Source organism: Chelonia mydas, chromosome 4, assembly GCF_015237465.2.
Source record: "Chelonia mydas isolate rCheMyd1 chromosome 4, rCheMyd1.pri.v2, whole genome shotgun sequence".
In the NCBI taxonomy this organism is placed as follows: Eukaryota; Metazoa; Chordata; order Testudines; family Cheloniidae; genus Chelonia; species Chelonia mydas.
In genome coordinates, this window is record NC_057852.1 from 14,178,091 (window position 1) to 14,202,612 (window position 24,522).

At 46.0% G+C, this 24,522-nt stretch overlaps 1 protein-coding gene across 1 annotated transcript in view; it reads left to right on the forward strand.

Moving 5' to 3' along the window:
• Window positions 1-18,588, forward strand: part of GC (GC vitamin D binding protein) — a 43,249-nt gene extending 24,661 nt beyond the window's left edge. The window contains exons 6-13 of the mRNA XM_037896421.2: window positions 1,827-1,921; window positions 4,403-4,532; window positions 6,962-7,164; window positions 8,007-8,139; window positions 8,338-8,435; window positions 9,813-9,945; window positions 16,190-16,278; window positions 18,425-18,588. Coding sequence (XP_037752349.1) covers window positions 1,827-1,921; window positions 4,403-4,532; window positions 6,962-7,164; window positions 8,007-8,139; window positions 8,338-8,435; window positions 9,813-9,945; window positions 16,190-16,243 — 846 coding nt within the window. The 3' untranslated portion in view covers window positions 16,244-16,278; window positions 18,425-18,588. The remainder of the gene's footprint in view (window positions 1-1,826; window positions 1,922-4,402; window positions 4,533-6,961; window positions 7,165-8,006; window positions 8,140-8,337; window positions 8,436-9,812; window positions 9,946-16,189; window positions 16,279-18,424) is intronic.
• The last annotated feature ends 5,934 nt before the right edge of the window (window positions 18,589-24,522 follow it).

Below are 24,522 nucleotides of genomic sequence, written 5' to 3' on the forward strand. Positions count from 1 at the left end.
CTGGCACATGATGGCATATATCACATTGGTAGATGTGCAGGTGAACGAGCCTCTGATAGTGTGGCTGATGTTATTAGGCCCTATGATGGTGTCCCCTGAATAGATATGTGGACACAGTTGGCAATGGGCTTTGTTGCAAGGATAGGTTCCTGGGTTAGTGGTTCTGTTGTGTGGTGTGTGGTTGCTGGTGAGTATTTGCTTCAGGTTGGGGAGCTGTCTGTAGGCAAGGACTGGCCTGTCTCCCAAGATTTGTGAGAGTGATGGGTTGTCCTTCAGGATAGATTGTAGATCCTTGATGATACGTTGGAGAGGTTTTAGTTGGGGGCTGAAGATGATGGCTAGTGGCGTTCTGTTATTATCTTTGTTGGGCCTGTCCTGTAGTAGGTGACTTCTGGGTACTCTTCTGGCTCTGTCAATTTGTTTCTTCACTTCAGCAGGTGGGTACTGTAGTTGTAAGAATGCTTGATAGAGATCTTGTAGGTGTTTGTCTCTGTCAGAGGGGTTGGAGCAAATGCGGTTGTATCGCAGATCTTGGCTGTAGACGATGGATCGTGTGGTGTGGTCTGGGTGAAAGCTGGAGGCATGTAGGTAGGAATAGCGGTGAGTAGGTTTCCGGTATAGGGTGGTGTTTATGTGACCATCACTTATTAGCACCGTAGTGTCCAGGAAGTGGATCTCTTGTGTGGACTGGTCCAGGCTGAGGCTGATGTTGGGATGGAAATTGTTGAAATCATGGTGGAATTCCTCAAGGGCTTCTTTTCCATGGGTCCAGATGATGAAGATCTCATCAATGTAGCACAAGTAGAGTAGGGGCATTAGGGGACAAGAGCTGAGGAAGCGTTGTTCTAAGTCAGCCATAAAAATGTTGGCATAATGTGGGGCCATGCGGCACTTCAAATCAGCGGCACTGCTATGGGTACCCACATGGCCCCACATGGCAGCACTCCTAAAATTAGCACGCTGCAAGCTCCAGTCCAGAGCCACAGATGGAGGATCTCTGCTGTGAGCTTCTCAACATGGAGATCAGGATCTCCCAGGGGTGGGGAATCACACATTGGTGAGAGGGGATCATATATCGCTAAATAGTAAAGCAGGCCTGGCTAGATGAGAGAACGTCCTGGTAGGGAAGCGGAGGTCCCAGACTGTAAAAGATAGAGAATCACCCCCTCTGGATGATAGTGATCTTAAGAGAAAGGAAGTAAGTTTGCAACTCTAAATAAAAATAAAGAGATTCGGAAGTTAAAAGCCACTTCTGAAAAGGAGTGAATTACTAGGAAGGGAAATGCAAATTACTGAGAACTGCCAAGTTAACATATTCAGACCTGAATTTCTGACACTCCTCAGGACAGAGAAGAGGGCAGCAGTTCGTCAGCATTGCAACCAGTAAAAAGGGTATTCATGACAGGAAGAAGGGGCTCCAGTTGGAGTACCCTAGGTGACAAGACATCTTACATGAGCCTAAAGACTATATAAATATCTCCTTGAACCATCGCAAAACTGAAGGACCACAAGTGATAGTGGACATCTAGGAAAGCTGTGTGTAATTTCAGCATTGCATTGAGGGTTAATGGGGATATTTAGATTCATTTAGGATAATAAACTGAATGACACACTGAATGCATTCGAAGAAGTGAGCTGTAGCTCACGAAAGCTTATGCTCAAATAAATTGGTTAGTCTCTAAGGTGCCACAAGTCCTCCTTTTCTTTTTGCGAATACAGACTAACACGGCTGCTACTCTGAAAACTGACTGATAGGAATGCTCCCGTAGACTACAAGTAAAGGAGTCAATCTGTGCCTAATGCAGTTTTTCTCCTTTCTGTTCCAGAGGTTAGAAAGAAGGACTCTGTCCATACTCACCACCATGTCAAACAGAATTTGTTCCCGCTATGCAGTATATGGGAAGGAAAAATCAAAGTTCAGGTACGAAGGCAATACTATATGTTCAGAAGTGAAGGTGTTTCATATTTGAATTTCCTGTTTCCTGTAAATCTGTAATAAGATTCAGCAGGATTTGAAAAATAAGTGCACTATTGTATTCTGTGGAAAAGTACTGTATTTGGTAGAGGTGCAAAGCAACCAGTCTAACCTATTACCATTCTTTTGTAGCATGTCAGAGCTGTGAAATCCTTGTTTAGATGGGCTCCCATTCAACCCAAGATTATTTCAACTGACATGGCTACAGATCTCTCTTGTATATGGTTGGTGGAGTCTCACATCCAATTAGAAGGGTGCTCAAGAGGCATATACTTACTGTTTCTAGTCTGCAGAGATGAGAGAGTAGATTGGGCTTTCGGCTTTGTAGTGGCATTGTGAACAGCGGGAGTGTTGTTTGTGTACTGAACACAGAGAGCAAGATATTAATGTTCCGGGCTCTTGACTACTGCCTGAAGGTGGGATAACATAAGAGTGTATCAAGGATAAAGGTGGCAAGTGCTCATGGATACTCTTGGTTTCAGAGTTAAATTTGGGTATGGAGCCATGCCTCTGGATTTCCCAACTCCAGCTATTTAGGCCAACATCTTCAAATGAGATGTCTCAGGTTTGGCACTTTAATTAACGTACTGCTTTTCAGAGCTGCTCAGCACCCATATGGAATCACAAGTGCTCAGCGCCTCTGAAAATCAAGACCACTTATTTAAGTACTTACACAGGGAAGGATGTACCTAAATTTAGCCACCCATGCTTGAAAAAGCTGGTCTTTTTCTTTCCCAACTACACTGTTTTAATGAGATTCTTTCAAACATTAGTCCATCGTTAGAGAGGGCTAAAGTATGACATCTCCACTCACCTGTAACTCAGTCATTGCTCAGGCATCATTCCCAGTGACTTCACAGGGAGCTTGCCAGAGTAGAACAATATACCACGTGAGGAGGAATTAGCCCAATGATCCTGGTTTATGCAAGCATGTTAAAGCATTTCAGTCTTCCAGTTCATTATGGTGCACTCACCATTAGAACACCCACTTGCAAGAGGGCATAATGTTGCAGGTACGCCCAGTTCCAACCCCTTCTGCTGGCCATCTCCATCTGCGTGGGTCTTCCATGGTCTGGCCCTCCAGGCAAGTCACCTAAGAGTTCAAAGTTCAATCCCCTTTCAGGGCACTCAAAGTCCCAACACACACACAAGCTCCTGAACTCAACTCACCGTTCTTACTGGACTTCTCTTCAGTTCCCTGCCCCTTATAGCCTCCCCGATACAGAAGCCTGCTCTGCGGGTCTCTTCTATTCTTTAGTCCCCTTCCAGAAGGTCTCCCTGGACACCTGGCCCCTTGTTCCAAGGGTCCGCCACAGTAGTTAGCTCTATTGCTGTGGCTCAGTTCTTCAGCCATAGACAACACCAAATTCATAGGCCTTCCCACACAGACAAATACTTCTGCCACTACAATCTCTTCCACACCTAGCTCTCTCAGCCTGTGTAAAGCCCAGCAGGTCTATACACAGGCCTTCAGGGTTGCCAGGCAGTGAACACCAGCTCCACACTGACACCTGTTACCAGCTTGTGCACCCCAACCCATGACCCACTGCAGATACCAACCCCAGGAAGTCTCACCTCTAGGGGTTTGACAGACAACAGCCTCATGGCACCTGATTGTCTTCCCACACTGTATAAATCCAAGGGCCATTCCAGGAAGTGTCTAGGCAATAATGCAGAGTACTAGCTAGCTGCCATGACCACCCTACATTCTCTGTTCCTGAATTCCCAGTATTGATCTTGAATCTTGACCCCCATTCGAACCCTGGAATACCCACATGGCCCCCGATACCTGGTATTGGCCCTCGGCCTGATCTCCAACTTGTCTCTAGCTCTGTTCTTTGGCCTGACTCGCTGCCTGACTATTGACCCTGGTACTTATTCTGAAGCCCAGCGGTTGTTTCTGCCTACTGAGTTCCTGCCACTAGTCCAGCCTATCTTCACCCAGGATCCTGACAGCCTGCTTTTAAGGCCCGAGTGCCTGATGGATCACCACCTAACTCAGGCCAGGAGGCAATCAGTCATTCACCCCACTGGTGTTGGTTGTGTCTCTAATTGAGGTTCTTCCCTTTCTCTGGCAGGTGAAGGGGAAACACCATCACACTGCTTTTCTATTTTTAGTCCATATTTTAAAAAGCCATAAGGTTTATGCGAGTCATCTTAGTAGGTTGAGAGCTAAAGTATTGGCAATAAAAGACTTTGTTGCCCTTCCCTGCTCCTGGTTCAACATTCAATAAAAAATGTACCGTATTTGTTTTTTCAGACCTTCTTCAGCCATAGTGTGAAACAAGCAAATCTCTTTTTAGTTACTCATGTTCTAAATTCGTGGCACTTATCCTACAAATGTCAGTAGACAGGACTTAAGAACAGTAGGCAGACTTTGGAATGGCTAAAATACCTAATTCCATTTTGCATTTTGTGACTGTCTAGCACCTTAACAATGTTTGCTCAGAAGATACCCTCTGCCTCGTTTGAGGACATTTCCCCACTAGCTGAAGACTCTGCTGAGGTGTTTTCCAAGTGCTGTAATTCCATGGCTGAAGACTGCATGCAGAAGGAGGTAGGAATCCCAGAATTCTAGACAGAGCAGACCTCTTAGGTCATCTAGCACAGTGGCTCTTCACTTTGTTGAGCCCACAAGCCAAAAAATGGCCCCAAAAGTCATGCCACGAAAGCTTGTGGGATTTGGATCAAAGGGAGAAACAATGGGAGGCATTGGAATGCTTTGAGCAATAGGTTGGGCAAACTGTCAGGTCTTGAGGACTTGGGTGTAGGGGTGGTGTAGAGAAAAGGGAGAGAGCAAGATGTGCTCCCTGGATCCTACAAACTGCAGGATTTGGCTTTTTTCCCCTCAGTCCATAAAATAAGGGTCACACACTGTAGACTGAGAAACACTGACTTAGTCCAGACTCCTTGCTGGTGCAGTAGTAAACCACATTGTATGCTTGGTTGTGCTTTGGTGCAGTTTTGTTTAACATGTCTCAAGTAGTTGAACTTCCACAATCACTTCCCTTAGAAAATTCTTAGGAGAAGGCCAGAGTTTGAAAGTATTTTGGCTGCCCAATGGGAGTTAGGAACCTAAACACCTTTAACAATCTCGCCTGAAGTGCATAAGCTTCGTAAGTGCTATCATTTCATTCTTCAAAGGGGCTTGTTTTGTTTCTGCTGCTTATTCCCTCTGGGTTTCTTTTCCTTTAGGGTATGTCTATACTTACTGGTAGGTTGGCACTGCTACAATCGATGCAGCGAGTATCGATTTAGCGGGTCTGGTGAAGACACGCTAAATCGATGGGAGAGCACTCTCCCGTCGATTTGTGTATTCCACCTCCCCGAGAAGCATAAGGGAAGTCAACAGGAGATGCTCTCCTGTCTACCCAGCACAGCGTAGCCACTGCTGTAAGTGGATCTAACTACATCGACTTCAGTTACGTTATTCACGTAACTGAAGTTGCGTAAATTAGATGGATTTACTGTGGTAGTGTAATCCAGCCCTAGTTTCAGATGACTGTACTAATTAAAAAAACTTCTTTGAAATGGGATCTCTAGAGAGTAGCATGAGTGATTCCATTCAATTTCCCATTTCATGTATTTATTTCTGTATTTGTAATTGAGTTTTCAAATCACCAGCTAACTTATTAGTATAATAATCACTTGTGCTGTTAATTGTTTCCCCTATTTCTTTATTTACTCTTCCTCATGGAAGAAGTTGTTAACAGATGGATTTCTCTATTTGATAGGTGCCCATCACACTGCTGTGGGGTTTGAGTAAATACATCCATTGAAAATTCTTTTATTCAGTTTCTATATTGACTCACCCATTGGTTTCCCTCCGAGACAATAATGTATTTGTGGGGGAAATGTCTTCCTAACCTCAGTCTTTAGGCTTTATGTCCTAAAGTTTGGGATTAATATCAGTTCTACAGTTTTATCCTAGATAGTCAAATAGTGGATGATATTCTTATTCAGATTGGGCCAAGATTTTCAACAGTGACTAGTGATCTGGGGTATCTCAATTTTGGGGTGTCCAGCATCAGATACTTACAGATTTCAGAGAGTGAGTGCTCAAAGCTTTCCAAAAAAATCACCTTGATGGTATCCCACATTGGGCACCTAAACATGGAAGTACCAGAACTCACTAGTTACTTTTGAGTGTCTTAACTTCAATGTCTAATCCTCTTCTAAAATCGACTCAGCTTTTACAATGATGCCTTGTGACAGTAAGATCCATGTGTGCAAACAAAGTTGGCTTTGACTGATTACTGTTAAGATGATATGGACTCTAAGCATTTGAAAACTGACATGTAACCCTGAGCATTGCACCCAACCCTGCATTCAAAGTCCAATACCAAAGTTCACTAGTTGGACTTCGTGATGTTTGTGGCAGGTAGGAAAAGTTAAGCCAGTTTTCAGAGGCTGCAAAAGCCAGAGTCATGCCTTTTGGGTATCTCAACCATCAGGAATTGGTTCTGATATTGTAATCCTTCTACAACGTGTGTTTATTGTTTGACACATTGTCAGTTTGAGACCATTTGGGATCTAGAGTTGTTTGACAGCACAGAGCTAAATTTCCCTCCAGCTTGTGCAATTCACTTAAGGTCTTATGAACTCACTTGTTTTTCTCACTCTGAACTCCAGGAACCAGATCCAAAGCCCAGGCAGTAACTGGAAATGCTGCTGGTCCAAACACAACAGACTTCTTATTAATAATAGATAAGGCACTGGAGGAATGACCGCAGGGCTGGGAGTCAGGGGGTCCTGAGTAGTAATCTGTCACTGACTCACCATTTGGCCTTGAGCAAATCATTTCACCTTCCTGCTTGTTTCCCCATCTGTAAATGGGGTTGATAATATTTATCCACATGCCTCCTAAGGGCATAGCGGGAATTTAGTAGTCAGTGTCTGCACACTGCTTAAGACAGGTAAACCATTGTAAAAATGTCAGGTATCACTATACTTCAGCCCTTAAACTCATTGCTGTCTTCTTTATAGTTATCAGAACTCACCACAAAAATCTGCACTAAACTATCATCCAAGGACGAAAAATTTTCTGATTGTTGCAAAGGAAAAAATCTCCTGGAAAACTACTTCTGCATGTATTCACTGCAACCTGCTAAATCCCCTCAACTGCCGGAACTCCAAAGGCCCACAGACGAACAGCTGTGCACTGGTGATGGGAGCCATCAGATGGATCGGTACATAGTCTCATTGCCCTCCTTCCCCAGCCCAGACAGAACAATGGTTACCGCTGTCCAAGCGGAGCCTTGGTTTCATTCTAACCCTTCTGAAAGGCACTGGGTTAATTGCCTTTGGTTTATGATTATTCATATCACTTGTACGTCAGCAGCATCAAGAGGTCCTCGTTGAGACAGGGGCCCATCATGCTTCGGTGCTGCATAACCCTAATAAGAGACAGTTCCTGCCCCCAAAGCGCTAACCATCTGAATAGACAAGACAGACAGTGTGTGTGTGTGGGTGGGGGGGAGGAAATACTATGATGTGAAAAGAAGCACAGAGAAATTAAGTGACTAACCCAAGGACACGCAGAGAGTCAGTGTCAGAGCCAGGAATATAACCCAGATCTCCTGAGTCCCAGTCCTGTGCGTTAACCATAAGACCATCCTTCCTCTCTTCAGGGATATCACCCAGCAGCTCCCAACAGGATCAGGGTCCCACTGTGCATGTTGCTGTACTGACACACAAAGACATAGGCCCAGAGCTTCAAAGGTATTCAGGCACTTAACTCAATGAGAGCTAGGCACCTGGGTATCTTTGAGGATTTGGACCACAGTCCCTTCCCCCAAACAGCTTACAACCATAAGCAGAAATGTAATGATGATGGGAAGTGTCAGGAAATGTTAAGAATAGGTGGCACTACGAGCCCTGCCTGTAATCCACACTGGAGAAATTGGTGGTTTTGTCGTTGTAAGAGGGCATCATCTAAAGCTTGTCAGCAATGCTGAAAGGAGGGATCTGGTTTCATCCCATGATGAACACGCAAACTAGAGGGTACCACGTTTTTCTTGTCCTATTGCAGATTCATATTTGAGAAAGCGCGAAGGCAAACCAGCATCCCAGAGGTGTTCCTAAGTAAGGTGTATGATGCTACCCATAATCTTGTCAATGGATGCTGCCCCGCTGCGGATTCCATTGCTTGTGTCTCTAGCAAGGTAACAAGTGTAATCGTTTTCTCTCACACGTTCAGATGCCCTCTGCCTTGCTCTTAAATTTCTCCTTCCCCTAAAATCTTTCCCAAACTCACACAGAGCTTGTATGCGCCAGCCACAGCTAGCGGATCAGGACAATTCATTGTGACAGACAAGGGGATTTCTTGATTATAGAAATATTCCTTTCTTTCTGCACTGCAGAGGCCACAGCTGAAAGGGGAGATATTCAAATTCCTAGCAAAGGCCAATGAGCTATGTGGAGAATATAATGACCTGACGTTCCTTGAATTCAAACAGAGGTAAGAATACCCATTCCTGATCCTGTAAGCTCTTCTACTTCCGACCATTTGCTCCTAAAGCTTCTCCTCCATTCTTGACTAATAGGGCACTGCCTGCAATATGTTCTGAATATTCCTACGCCTTTTTAAACAACTTCATTTCAGCTGTGTCTTTGCCCCTTTTAAGTTTACTTTCTACACATGTTCTAGTGACCAAGTTCACAGGCGTGAGTGTTTTGGGAAACATAGAAATTTGAAGTGAATCGTGGAGGATATTCACAGAAAGCAGATCTATTTGGACCAGAAACCTCACAGAGAATTATGCTCCTCAACTCACAGCATAGAAATAGCCCATGTGACCTGTGTCCAGTCAAAAGTGCTCAGAATTAAGGGATGTGTAAATTATCTGTGGCCCAGAGGTGATTTCTCTTGAAAGGGGACAAGGCAGTGACTTCTTCTGCCCGCTTTAGTTTTGAGGCAGGGCCAGGGGTGGCAGGTCTGTATAATTTTTGGTGGTGTCCAGAATGGGTCCAAGTCCTGCCTGCCCGCCCCCTGCCACACACACACACCTACACCTGCCTAAGTCTCTGGGAGGGAGTTTGGGTGCGGGAGGGGTGCAGGCTCTGGGAGGGAGTTTGGATGATGGGTGCGGGCTCTGGGCTGGGGCAGGGGGTTGGGGTGCAGCAGGGGGTGAGGGGTGTGGCACTTATCTTGGGTGGCTCCCAAAAGTAACCTGCACACCCCTCTGGCAGTGGTTCCTAGGTGAGGGGACCGGGGCGGGGGGGGTCTCTGCGTGCTGCTGCCTGCAGGATCCGCCTCTGCAGCTCCCATTGGTCACAGTTCCCGGCCAATGGGAGCTGCAGAGTCAGTGCTCAGGGCAGGGGCAGTGCGAGAAGACCACCCCCACGGGGCCACGGGGACGTGCCGGCCGCTTCCGGGAGTGGCGTGGAGCGAGAGTGAGCAGGAAGCCGGCTTAGCCTCGCTGCGCTGCCGGTGGCAACGGTCGGGGGCCCCTGGGCCCTTTTAAATCACTCAGGAGTGGCAGGCGGGGCCGGGAGACACTCCAGGGGAGGCATGCGGGGGCTATACGAGGGGCCAGGAGAGAGACCGGGCCCCGAACATTGGTGGAGCCAGGCCCCGGGGCCCGGAATATTCCTGGAGCACGGGCACCACAGGCCCATATAACTCACCACGCCTGGGCAGGGCTGCTAGTATCTGAGCTTGCTGGTGGGTGCAGTGAATCAGGCCCACTGAGTGCTGTCCTGTGCTCCTTAGAATCGGTGAGCGTTTTACCACTGATGTATTTGTACACGAATTGAACAGATCAGTGTAATTTTTAGTGCTTATTCTGTCACTAACGCGTCCTTTAAAATCTGACCTGTTGCCACTACATTGCAGACTAAAAGAAAGCTTCAGCAAGACAATGCCTGATGCAACCCCAGCCTCCCTTGCCGAGCTGGTGGAGCAGAGAGTCAATTTCGCCTCCACATGCTGTATTATGAATGCACCTCCAGTGTATTGTGGCGTGAAGGTAAAGTGCCCTCTCTTTCTCTGCTCTCTTCAGTGAGGTTCAGGGGATATTTATTTGGTTTTCATCTGTCATGTGACTCCTCCTGTAGCTGCTGTGACTCTGCATTTAGGGCCAAATCCTGCAAATGGCCACACAGCCCAAAAGCCAGCTTTTGTATTTGCTAGGGATCCCTGACGAGGCCACGGAGGAGGAAATCTTCCCTGCCCCTAAGGTCATGGAGTCCCTACGCTTCCCATGGCTTCCTTACTGATTCCATATCTGCTCTGGAAGGGCAATGACCATTGGATGCAGGTACCAGGGAGTTCTCTAGCCCTGCATCCTCTCCTTCCCAGACCTACCCCAGATCTTCTTCCCCATGAGGTCCTTCCCAAACCTCCTACCCCATCTCTTCCTGAGAGTGCAACAAGAGCTCCTGCAGAACTAGCACCCCTGAATGGCACCTCCAAAGTCCTTCCCAGGGTACTACCTCCACCCTTAGGGCAAAAGTCACACTCCTCCTGGAGCACCAAGCAGGGTGTATCCGGGAGGAGAAGCTCCCTAACCCTTTGACTGGGTGCACCACGTACTCCCCCTGTGCTGCCCACACTCCCCGTCACCCCATGGCCCACTGGAGAGCAGTACTACAGCATTAGCATGGCCCAGTGGACATGATGGGGGCTGTGCTTAGCGTCTGTACAGGGGCCCAAGCAAAAGAACACTCCTAGTGTCCTCTCCCCGCACTGTGGACTTGCTTAGCCTGGGCACAATCTAGCCTGCTTTTCAGGATACCCACTGAATGTCTTATTTCAGGACAAAAGCAAGGTTTGGGCGGGTTTGGGTGGAGGAACTGCTCCAGCAATATCTGAGAATAACAAGGGGTGATGTTATCCTCTAAGTGGCACCTATGGCTGGTGTCCAGACAGCACCCAGCAGTGATCGCCTGGTGATTAAGACCTCTTGACTCAACGGCTACACTTAATGCTTCTTACTTTCCTGGCAAATAGCCGGTAGCTCTACAAGTAAGCCATCTTTATCAATGACCTGGAAGAAAACATAAAATCATCACTGATAAAGTTTGCACATGACCAAAAAGTTTGGGGGAGTGGTAAATAATGAAGAGGACAGATCTCTGATTCCGGGCTATCTGGATCACTTGATAAACTGGTCACAAGCAAACAATATGCATTTTAATATGGCTAAATGTAAATGTATATATCTGGGAACAAAGAATGTAGGTCATGCTTACAGGATGGATGACTCTATCCTGGGAAGCAGTGACTCTGAAAAAGATGTGAGGGTCACAGTGGACAATCAGCTGAACATGAGCTCCCAGTGTGATGCTGTGGCCAAAAGAGCTAATGTGATACCGGGATGTGTAAACAGGGGAATCTCGAGGTAGGAGTGGAGAGGTTATTTTACCTCTGTATTTGGCACTGGTGTGGCCACTGCTGGAATACTGAGTTATTCAAAATGATGTTAATACATTGAAGAGGGTTCAAAGAAAAGTCACAAGAATGATTAAATGATTAGAAAACATCCCTTATAGTGATAGACTCAATGAACTCAATCTATTTAACTTAACAAATCAAAGGTTAAGGTTTCAGAGTAACAGCCGTGTTAGCCTGTATCCGCAAAAAGAACAGGAGTACTTGTGGCACCTTAGAGACTAACAAATTTATTTGAGCATAAGCTTTCGTGGGCTACAGCTCACTTCATCAGATGCATAGAATGGAACATATAGTAAGAAGATAGATAGATAGACACATACAGAGAACATGAAAAAGCAGAGTAAGAGGCTAATTAATTAAGATGAGCTATTATCAGCAGGAGAAAAAAAACTTTTGTAGTGATAATCAAGATGGCCCATTTAGACAGTTGACAAGAAGGTGTGAGGATACTTAACATGGGGAAATAGATTCAATATGTGTAATGACCCAGGCACTCCCAGTCTCTATTCAAACCCAAGTTAATGGTATCTAGTTTGCATATTAATTCAAGCTCAGCAGTTTCTCGCTGGAGTCTGTTTTTGAAGCTTTTCGACTGCAAAATTGCCACCTTTAAATCTGTTACTGAGTGGCCAGAGAGGTTGAAGTGTTCTCCTACTGGTTTTTGAATGTTATGATTCCTGATGTCAGATTTGTGTCAAGATTGTCCAGTTTGGCCAATGTACATGGTAGAGGGGCATTGCTGGCACATGACGGCATATATCACATTGGTAGATGCGCAGGTGAACGAGCACCTGACGGCGTGGCTAATGTGATTAGGTCCTATGATGGTGTCACTTGAATAAATATGTGGACAGAGTTGGCATTGGGCTTTGTTGCAAGGATAGGTTCCTGGGTTAGTGTTTTTGTTGTGTGATGTGTGGTTGCTGGAGAGTATTTGCTTCAGGTTGGGCGGCTGTCTGTAAGCGAGGACTGGTCTGTCTCCCAAGATCTGTGAAAGTGAGGGATCATTTGTCAGGATAGGTTGTAGATCTTTGATGATGCACTGGAGAGGTTTTAGTTGGGGGCTGAAGGTGACGGCTAGTGGTGTTCTGTTATTTTCTTTGTTGGGCCTGTCCTGTAGTAGGTAACTTCTGGGTACTCTTCTGGCTCTGTCAATGTGTTTTTTCACTTTAGCAGGTGGGTGTTGTAGTTTTAAGAATGCTTGATAGAGATCTTGTAGGTGTTTGTCTCTGTCAGAGGGATTGGAGCAAATGCAGTTGTATCTTAGAGCTTGGCTATAGACAATGGATCGTGTGGTTTTGTCCTGGATGGAAGCTGGAGGTATGTAGGTAAGTATATACCTTCAAGTCAGTGGCACTACTATGGGTATCCGCATGGCTCCACAGTATGCCAACATTTTTATGGCTGACTTAAAACAATGCTTCCTTAGCTCTCGTCCCCTAAAGCCCCTACTCTACTTGTGCTACATTGATGACATCTTCATCGTCTGGACCCTGGAAAAGAAGCCCTTGAGGAATTCCACCATGATTTCAACAATTTCCATCCCACCATCAACCTCAGCCTAGACCAATCCACACAAGCAGACCATTTCCTGAACACTACTTTGCTAATAAGCGATGGTCACATAACACCACCCTATACCGGAAACCTACTGACCACAATACTTACCTACATGCCTCACAAATATGGGGGGAAATCTCAAGCCCAACATTCTGGTTTTATTGCCTTTTAATGAGAGATTGCCTGAGTAAAAACACCTGGATTTGGCCCATATCAATTCAAATATAAGCAGAGAGAAATTATTTAAGATTTTGTTCATCACGCATACTCTGTAAGGCCCTGATTCTGAAACTGGCTCCATGCAGGGAGATTCCTGAGCCCAAATGACACCTCACTGAAGTCACTGGGGCTCCACACAGATGAAGGGGGTATGTTCACCCATAACAAGTTGCAGGATCAGGGCCAGAGGTTGCGAGCAGTGAGTGGTCAGAGTCTTGCCTTTGCATGGTTGGGAGACAGGTCCTCAGAGAATGTCTTTCATCTGCCCAAATACACTCCAGCAAAACTTGGTTAATTTCTTGACCTCTTGCATCCAGAAGCACCAGAGCAGCCAGCTAATTTGGGAATCCTATCGATCTGTCCATCTTCCATCACAGCTTTAAGTGACAGCATAATAGCCAAATATTATATATTCCTTATATAATTCCTTATAAGTTCAGTCCGTTCTTCCTGTTGAGCTCATTGTGAGTGCTTGGAGGATAAACCATGAGAGCCCAGTCAGTTGAGCTGATTATAAAGTCCTTTTGGTTGGTCATTTTCCCGTGTGTGTATCCTCATGTCCCTTTCCCGAAGTTATCCTTCCTGGGATCACTTTCTCATGGTTTTGATTAGTAGGAAGTTGCCAACCAATTTGCCTTCTATTCCCTAATTCATACTGCTAAAAATTTACTTTTTCCACCTCTTTTTGTTTTATGTCTTTTTTTGTCTTCTTGGCAACCATTTAAAATTGGCTGGGTATTGATGCGTATCCAGTCCGACAGGGGGACTTCCACAGTCCTTTCCCATAGCTTCTGAAATCTAGGACCGGATTGCCACCTCTTCCCCACACACATGAAACACAGGCCTAAGTTACTCTCCATTGGTTGAGGGGAGTGTTTTTTTAATAGGATGCCTTTCCCTGGTATGTCTAACTTTTAAAATCATATAGACCCAAAGGCTATAGCTAGCTAAGAGGGCAATTTTTAGGAGCTTTAAAATATACAATTGTTTTATGAGCATGAGAATGGGCTTTATTTTAGGGTCTAGTGTGTGGTTGGGTCTGTTTCTGTTATATAGTAGTGTTCCTAAATCTCCCTGCATTCTTAGAGAGTACTTTGCTTTTCCTGCCAGCTTTTTCCCTTACTACTTTTCTGGCCAAACTATGGCCTCGTAAGTAACGACTACGTATCTGCCCTGAGCACAGGGCACCCAATAGGTGTGCCGTCCTGTGAGCACACCAAGCAGTGAATTGTGATGGAGAATCACGATTCATTTTCTGGTTCCCTCCCCTGGCTTGGGTGGAAAGGGGCAGCGGGGGACAGGGAAGTAATCTGTGAGTGATCAATACCAATAGTAAATTATTTCCCTTCTGCATCTGCTGAGCTGCTCAGGATGGGCAGATTCAAGGCTCTGCCTACTCCTGCTCACCTGCTTTGGAGGGGAGGTAGCAAAGCTGTTCTCCCCACAGTACTGTGACCCAGACAGCCTGTGCAGTGATGTAAGGGGCTGCCTTACCACCCAGCGCTGGCAGGTGAGACAAGCAACGGTGCTACTCTAAATTCCTCATGGGGCCAAAGCCAGCGACAAAACTCCCACTGATTGTGCCCTTCCTCTGTATTTTTCCATTACCCTTATCTGCCATCTCTCATTGAGTCTGCAGAGAGATTTCCAATCAGACTTCATTTCTGGTGGCACCTCTGGCTGATGGTTCCCCTCCTGAGATAATCCCATCACTGGTGAGGTCTCCAGGCCCCCTTGTGTTTGAACACAGTGTTCTCCGGAGCATAGTTAGCTGAGTTAGATTGTAAACACTTGGGTGCTTGGATCTCCTTTCTTCTGTGTTTTGTGTAGCTCTGTTGCACTTTTCTGATGCTCTATAACAACAATAGAAGCATGCTCAGAATAAACCATTCTCCTCATTGTCAGTCCGTCTGTTTTGTGTAGGATTTCCTATTAAGAATACGCAGTATTAAAATCACTTTTAATAAATATAAGCATGTTCTTCTAATAGCTGTAAGCATCCGTCCTCTTTATTTCATGCTCTGTAGGTGGATAATTGCCTCAGATGCATTTATGCTTACGCAGTGAGCATGGGGTGCAGACTAACACTATGGTTCATTTTCTGCCTCACAGTGAGGGACAGAGACGGATTATATGTTTCTCTTTTCAAAAAAGTCTGTCAAAAACCACAAATGGAGCTGATCAGTATTTGCTCCTTTTGCACATCTATTGCTGTCACACCAGGATGCTGAGGCTCTGGGTTATTAAAGGCTTGCAAATTTTAGTTTCTATGTAACATCTTATTTATTATTTGTATTACTGTAATAATGCCTAGAGACTCCAAGATCTTGTCGTACTGGGAGCACACACATAGTAAGAGACAATGCCTGTTCCACACAGTTTACAAACTAAATAGAGAGACAAGGTGGGGGAGGTAATATCTTTTATTGGACCAACTTCTGTTGGGGAAAGAGACAAGCTTTTGAGCGTACATAGAGCTCTTCTTCAGGAGACCTGATATTACCTCACTCACCTTGTCTCTCTAATATCCTGGGACCAACACAGCTCCAACTACACTGCATACTATAATCTAACTAGACAAGACCCGGCGGGGGTCGGGGGGAGAAGAAAAGTATTATTATTTCCACTTTACAAACTGCAATACAGAAAGATTAAACTAACTTACCCAAGGGCACCCAAGAAGTTGACCCTGGATTTCCTGAGCACCAAGCCAGTTCCTTAACCACAAGGTCAACCTTCTTCCAGTACTAGAACAGAAGGTCAGAAGTCAGGCAGATCATCCATTCTCTTCATGGAGCATGAAATTGCCCAATCAAGAGGGCCAGTACCTCACATAGGTAACGCTTACTTCCCTCAAAATAGAGCTTAAATGGGAGTTAAGTGACACATAAGCCTGGCACTGGGCTCTACACAGGAGTGAATTTCATCCAGAGTCTAATATGAAATTCCATCACAGCCAGGACTCTCCTTACAACATTCCTTTATTGCTTTTTAAAGAGGCTACAGAATAATAATGGAATCTTTTGCCCTATTTGCAGATTAACACTGAAGTTGGACACACATGTGACCACGATTCCTGCATGTTGATCTAGCTGTGGAAATGCAAACAAAAACAAAACCTCCCTAGGTAGGTGTCAAATCCGACATGGACTTTGTATGCAGGCAGTTTATAGTGCGTGATTTAATTGGTAAATGATCTGTGGGACAAGGACAGGACTACTAAAGACAGATACTGCGTGCTGCTATTTGTCAGGTCTTTACACAGACTGGGAGAGTTAGAGAGCTCAGTAAATGAATTGCTTGCCTTAGAATGGTGTTTAGTGCAATTAGTGTGATTTTAAAATCAGTTTTTAGGCTTAGTCTTTACACTTTAAGAGATTTAAAAACTGTATGAACTCTGAATACACGTTATGTGATTTAGTATGTATCCCTAAGGAATCAGCCCTGTCCCATCCCCCACCAACACCGAAGGCTCCTGGCAGCTAAACTCAAGCACTTGGGTTGAGCAAGGGGAGTGTGATTTGGAGTGGGCACTTGATCCTGCCTCTCCTTCAGTGCTGGTGAACTTCGGCACTGGTGAACAGCAATACATTTGCCCAGTGCACCTGGGAGTCGGGGAAGGACAGTCACAACAGAGCACTGCGAAAGTTAACTAGAGTTATAACTTGTGTGTTGCACATAACTCAAGTCCTGTCCATACACAAAGTTCTTCCACAATTCATTGGGAGAGAATTCAGCTAACTGCAGTGCTAAGAACCATGGGATGTGCCCCCAGAAGCCGTCATACCGCATGTCAGTGAATACAGTGCCACCCTGGATGCAGAACTGAAGTATTATTTCACAGTGTGGCCATTCTCACTCCAGGTAGGCTAACTCCAGACCAGTAACTCACGTGTACGTAACTTAAGTGAAGTCTGCCATGAAGACATTCCGAGGGTAATGCTAAAGAGGAAGCTGACATATGGGACCAGATCCTCAGCTGATGTAAATCACTGTAGCTCCATACAATTCAATAGGGCTCTACCAATTTACATCAGCTTAGGAATAACCATTGTTGGTGTTTTGTCACAATCCTGACTTGAATCAAGATCTTTCCTGTCTTCACCAAATGTATTTCTTCACAGGTCTGTATTATTTTTAAGACTTAACATTTATGTTCTGAAAGGGACATAACATAAACAATGTGCTTGGGTCATATTGTTCCTTGTGCAAACGCAAAAAACCAATTCTGATTTTTTTTTCTTTTGATCATTTTGCTGACAGAATGCAGAGTTTGCAAGGAAGCATTTTGAATCAAGAGTCATCTGATGAATTGACTGGTTGAGTTACTTTGTTAGAACGTAATAGTCATTCTTTCCACCTCAGTCTATGTGACTGCATGTTGGAGAAAAACAACCATTATTCTTTGTTCCCGCCACTATTTTACTTGAGATGGGCCCAAACTTAACCCCTGATCCTAACACACCCAAACTTTGGGGAAGTTTGTATCCTAATCCAAACATCATGGCTCAGCTCAATGTTCGCCTTATAATTATTTTGACCATTTGTTTAGTTTGATTGATAAGATAACACTGAAAAAAACCAACAGCAGAAAGAATTTCTAGCCTGCTTTGATCCTGGTTTAGAAGCGAGACTTAAACCAGCTTTAAAAGCAATGGTTCCATTTTTAGCACCTTTACTGATCTTTACTAGTGTTTGTTCAATCTTTCATCCAAAGGTTTCAAAGCCTTTGTAACCAAAGAGGAGGAGAAGGAGGTGTATAATTATTACCAATGGGGATAGAGAGGGTAAGTGACCGGCCCAAGGTTGCAGGGCAGAACATCCGGGAATAGAACCTAACTGTCTCTATGAGGGTGACCGTTTTTGAAATGAGAGGTAAACGTGCCACACTCTCCATTGTTAATCAATCAGCTCTCAAAATTGGCAGCTGACATTTCAGGCTGGGATTCTCAAAGCAGCCAATGGGAGTTAGGCACCCAAATCCCAGTAAATTTCAGGAGGAGTTGGGTTTCTAACTTCCACTGATCCCTTTGACTATTTCCCCCTTTCATGTAATGTTTCCTGGGCCTTTTACAGAACTAAGCAACGTATATTTGATACATGGAAATCCTTTTTACACTTTACCCAGCAAACTGTACCAGCAAGTTCCTTTTAGCCCTACAACTCTGTAGTCCTGGTTACACACTAGAGAGAAACAGAACACTGAATCAATTCCTTTGGATTACTCATTTCTGGAAGAAGCATAACCTTTGGTAATTGTTTCACCTTTGTAGGCACAAAGTGAAAACAGCAATTAAAAGGAAGCATGATCCTCCATTTATGGTGATGCGTGAGGACCTCTGCTTTTCCTGAGTCACAAGAACGAAGACCGTGAATCAGTCTCATGGCTTCTTATCTATTATTACAGCAATGTGACTAGTGTTTATTGCAACCTCAATAAAGGCTTCAATAGCACCTCCTTGCAGGTGATCATGTTAACACAATGGCATGTTTAAATGGACAATACATACTTGCAAACACTGAGGTGAAGTGTCTTTTCAGTTAGATTGGACCAGATCCCCACTGCTATAAATCAGATCCCTGACTTCAGTGGAGCTACCCCCATTTACATCAGCTGATGATCTGTCCCAATTGAGGACAGAAGTTCTCTTTCCAGTTTCCATTCCAGCTTCTACCAGAACTTTTGTCATGGAAAACCCATTCTCTATTTTAGCAACTCAAGGGAAAACAGAGCATGTGATGGGGCAGCTGCCACTCGCTGGCAAAGAGTTAATAGCAGCCCTTGGAGCAGTGGCACAGAACCCAAACAATCAGAGGAAGGCTTAGAAGCTGCCAATCAGGGCCAGGCTGGGCCCTGTAGGAAGGGCTGCAGGGCAGAGAGGAGCCCAGTCTCTCTCTGGAGCTTGAGGGAGAAGGACTGGCTGCCTGTAGAGAGAAGGACCTGGGACAGAGCAGTGCTGGGCAGGGTCAGGGGAGCAAGCAGAACTCAAGCCTGGGTGGCTCCCAGATGGAGGCCTTGATACAGGGGCCGAGTAGGTGCTGGGGCTACGGGGAAGTGGCCCAGGGAAAGCAGGTAGTGGCAGAGGGGAAAAAGAGGCAGTGAGCGGCTGCCAGCTATAAGGTCCCTGGGTCGGGGCCCAGAGTCGTGGGTGGACCTGGGCCCTGCCCCCTTTGCCCCATTGGCTGCCGAAGGAAATGGCCAGCCAAAGGACTGCCCCTGAGCGAGGGGCTGGAGTAGGGGCTGCAGTTCACCACTGCGGCAAAAGGCTGGGTGAAGGACTGCCGGTTCCCCCAGAAGTGGGGAGACAACGGAGTTGGGGCACAGCTGTAGGGCCATGCCCTGAAGAGGACGCCGTGATCCAGGAGCAATGTGGGTCCCCACAGACAGTGGAGACGGTGGAGAAGCAGTGATGGAGGGTGAGACACCACAAGTGGAGGGTGCCCTGCTGATGGACAGAGTTAATTCCCGGAGCAACCAGCAGGGGGCGCCACAGTGGTGAGCACAACCTGTAACAGAGCACAGCTACAGTCCATTTCTCCACATCAGGGTGTTTGACTGGAAGATTATCAGCAGGGCGGCAGGTTGACAGTAAAGCTTGAAAGACATTTTTTCATTTGCCTCCAACAAGGGCAATCAGCTCAGTGCAAAGGCGCTTAAATACGTGTTGACTTGTACCATACAAATCAGTGTCAGGAAAGAAGCTCAGCCTGTCTTATGAAACATGTACTTATTAATTGCTACAGCAAACAGTGCCAGTCAAGGAGCCATACAGTACTGAGTTCCCATTAGACTTTCTGAAACTGATCCCTAGCTGGATGTGACCTGTCTTGTGCTGTCCCACCATTGCAAAGCAGTCATAAAGCAATGGATGGACCATGGCAGATGGGAATGTAACAGGGCAGCCTGCCCTTTTCAAGGCCCCGGAGGCCTGTGGCTGGCCAGCCCCACCCCACCACAGCTGAACAGGGTGTCGGACTGCAGAGGAAGAAAGCCCAGCAGTAAGGGGGTGAGTGAAGGAGTGTGGGTTGACAACTCCTTCCTGAGGGCCAGAGCCCTTTGTACTGGGCTGCCTGAGGAAATGACCCAGGGGATAGCAGAGACTCTTCTGCTGGAAGAACTTAGGGAAAGCATATGCAGCTGTCAGGTCTCTTTTGGCGAGGGTGTGGGGAAGGACTCTAGCCCAGGTCCAGTGGCCAATTGAGAGGGCCAGGTTTTGCGTGGGACTATTGTGGACTTCTGTAGCTAAGGTGGGAACAAAGAGAACTAAGCACAGACCCTAATGAGAGGCTATAGAGGACGCCTCGAGTCAAAGGGAAGAAGGAATGTTGTGTGTCCTGATTGGAGTGGGGGAGAAGTATTGATAGGGAGGAAGAAATACTGATAGGCCTGTGGACACTGGTACCCTGGAAGGCATGGGACTAAGTCACTGAAGCAGTCTGGAAGGCATTTGTTGCTGAACTTCTTTTGCACAAACTATTTGTCAGATAATGGCAAATAAACAAACAAAACACCTTTTAAAACAAATCACAAACTGTTCATGGACAAAGGACTAATTAATTGGATATTTTACTCACCGCACATCATTCAACCACATTTAGCCACAAGACTGTCACCAGATGTGCTGAATTACCTCTTAGCCCATTTTCCCTGCCAGCTTGGGACTTCCAGAACCCTGTCTTGTTGAGTCAGACACATTAGCCTGCTGCAACACAGACCCAGAGTCTGGTCCACACCCCCAAAGCTACAGACTTAAATGAAAACAGCTCAGCAGGTTACCTATCTCCAGCACCCAGACACTCAGTTCTCAATGGGATCCAAACCCGAAATAAATCAGTTTTACTCTGTATAAAGCTTATACAGAGTAAATTCATAAATTGTCCACCCTCTATAACACTGATAGAGAGATATGCACAGCTGTTTGCTCCCCCAGGTATTAATCACTTACTCTGGGTATATTAATAAACAAAAGTGATTTTATTAAGTATAAAAAGTAGGATTTAAGTGGCTTCAAGTTATAACAGACAGAACAAAGTCAGTCACCAAGCAAAATAAAGCAAAAACATGCAAGTCTAAGCCTGATACATTAAGAAACTGATTACAGATAATATCTCCCCCCTCAGAGATGTTCCAATAAGTGTCTTTCACAGACTAGACTCCTTCCTAGTCTGGGCCCAATCCTTTCCCCTGGTATAGTCCTTGTTAGTTCCAGCAAACAGCTCTGGTGGTAACTCGAGGTTTTCTAATAAGCCATTTTATAGCTTTGGCACAAGGCAGGAATCTTTTGTCTCCCTGGCTCCCCACCCCTCCTTCTAAATGCAAAAGTACCAGATTAAGATGGATTCCAGTGTCATGTGACATGGTCAAATGTCACTGTAAGACCCCTAGTCTCCATTCTTCCTGGGTTGGCCTACACGTACACAAGAAGGCTTGCAGGTAAACAAACTGTTTACAACCAATTGTCCTAGTCAATGAGAGCCATCAAGATTCTAAACCACCATTAAAGGCCCACATGTTGCATAATTACAATAGAACCTCAGAGTTATAAGTCATATTTCTACCTTCAGATACAAGAATGATACATGCATACAAATAGGAGGTATATATTCAGTAGGTTATAACCTTTCTTATGATAACTTACAAGAGATCTTTTGCATAAAGCATATTCCAGTTACATCATATTCACACTCATAAGCATATTTCCATAAAAAATATGGAGTGCAATATCACACCTATCTGCAGAGAATGGACATAAATGTAGGTGTGGGGTTGCCAAATTTTGTGGACAACAGCAGAGCTCCAGCCCAGACTTCTCGAGTTTATCTACCTGTGTCCACGGGTAATCACTTAAGCATTTCCTCACCCATTAAAGCAACCTTAGGGCCAAAAGCCCAATCAAAATGTTCAAAGTGAAGGAGTGTGTGTTTACAATTTCCAGGAAAAAAATTACAAATGAAATCTGGCCCTTAAAACTATCCAGAGTAATTATCCAGATATCCAACAGGTGGCGCTTACACTTTAAGAAAGAGGAAAATCCACACTGGAAAAGTAAGGAGCTATTAATGCGAACTTATGCTTCTCATACAGTTATCAAACTGGGTGGGTTGCAATTATTTTATCTACTTCGCAGTTAAGTCAGTTAGTAGATATGGTTTGCTCAGAGCATATACATTACATGGACATCCCAGAAGTGCTATGTTATCCTTAGCAGTCCTCTCTTGGGATCTTCTATATGAAAGCAGGTACACAGACACTTTATATTGAATATGAGCCATGTAATGGTACCCACCCAATTTAAGAAGATGCCACAGACTCAAGAACTGACCATGGCATTCTCCAAACCAAGGTTCAAGTCCCCAAGAAATGTTGAGTGTCACCAGATGACAAACAGAAGACACTGGTAGTGTTTTGAAACATAAAACGTTATCAACAGTCAGTAGTTTAAAATTGAGCTTCTTCTAAAATCTGCCGAAACACTATTCACATATTAAGAGGTGGGGCCTATTTAAAGTCCCCACACAGAATTGGTTGACTATCAAATGACCCCTTGAAAGGAAAGGTCAGCCCTCAAGTTAGCCCAGGACAGAATTAGTGGTGAGTGTAGCAAGGAGGCGTGGCCTCCCTCAGAAATTAACAGGGAGAGATGGCCACGCACACCCTGGTGGGAGGAACCAGCAAGTCCCCGCCCACCCCACCAGAAGCAGAGGGGCGGGACAGGAACAGGAAGTATAAAAGGCGGCTTAGTTGGGCTGGAGCTGCTAAGAGAGACGGACACTTCTCCCCTGCTACCGGAGTGGGATGCCAAGGAAGACCTCAGCTGCTCCAAGGATTTGCCTGAGCCTCCAGAACATCCCGCCACTCCAGATGCCGAGGAGCAGCTGGGACAGCCATTGGTGGTTTATCCTGGGGAGACGGAGGAGGACTCCTGGATCCAGGTACACCCCGAGGGGAGGGTCGGTAATAGCCCAGAAACAGGTGACTGTAGCCTGGCTGCGTTGCTGCCTGAATTCAGGTCAGGGTACCGTGGCTGGATCCCCACTGACCCCATAGCATAGCACTCTGCTGCTGTTACGGCCCTGGGCTCAGACCTGGTGGAGTAGGGGTGGGCCTGGGTTCCCCTGCCACCCCACCCCCTGGGGTGGCGGCCTCGCCACCTTAAGCCAGGAGGCTTGTGTTGGTCTACCATCCACTAAAGATAGGACACTAGACCCTGTACTGCTCTGCCCTGCCTGCAGGCTGGAGTCTTAGACTGTGTGGTGCCCTGCCCTGCCTAAAGGTCTGGGCCCCCATAAACTGTTTAGTGCTCTGCCTTGCCTGAGGCCTGAGCCCCCGCAGACTGTTAGGTGCCCCGCCCTGACTGAGAGCTTGGCTCCCAGACTATTGACTGCTCTGTCCTGCCTGAGGGCCAGAGCCCTAGAGCCTGACTGGGGCTCCCCCTGGCCTGCGGGCTTGAGCCCCAGAGCCTGATTGGGGCGCAGCCCTGCTCAGAGGGCCTGGGCACTAGAGACAGCTAATTTCCCATTTTTCCAGACTGCTTTCTTAGGAACGAGACAGCAAGGAGTTGTGGCCTCCCTCCAAGACTGACAGGGAGAGCCGGCCACGCACTCCTACAGTGAGCCATAAGGGTCTGTGGTGTGTTTTAACCTTTGACTTGTTCCTCTCCAACTGCTTGGCTGATGCTGTGCATTTCTCTCTGCCGGCATGAACAGTCACAGCTCTTCAGTGGTTTTGAGCAGGACTCCCTGGGAGAGGCTTTTGCTAGCACTAAAATGGCTAACACTGGGAGGTGCGGCTGACTACATAGTCATCAGATTGCTCCCATCATATAGCCCTGAGAAGGGCTTTTATTGATGGAAAGGGAGATGATGTGCTCATGGTGCCCCTTCCCAGGGCATTATCACAAGATAACAAGATAAGGTGGCATAAATAAAAAGGCTGGATCATCAGCGGGGGTAAAACCAGGGAAGCTCCACTGACTACTCTGGCCATTGCGGGTGGGCAGCACCCCGGAAAATCAAGCCACGTATTTAGGTGCCCACCAAAGCTTAGAACAGTTGGCCATAATATGTTATCACTTTATCCAAGAGCACTGAAGTTACAGAGGTGCCCCACAGTCTCTGCCTGGCCCTGCGCAGTGTCTCTCTCACTAGGAATAGCATAGCAAAAGCCAAGAAATTGTCAGGTAAAGATAATGAAAAGTCCCATGATGCAGCCGTGTCCTGCTTACATCTAAAATTTAAAAAATTTATTTTTTTTAAGTTTGAGACTGCAGGGCTATCGTGGGAGCCACAGCACGTTAGCCCAGCAGAAGAAAGCAGTGGTCCAGGAGACTGCGAAGGCAGCAATCTGGTAAATGATCTGATCAGCAGCTTC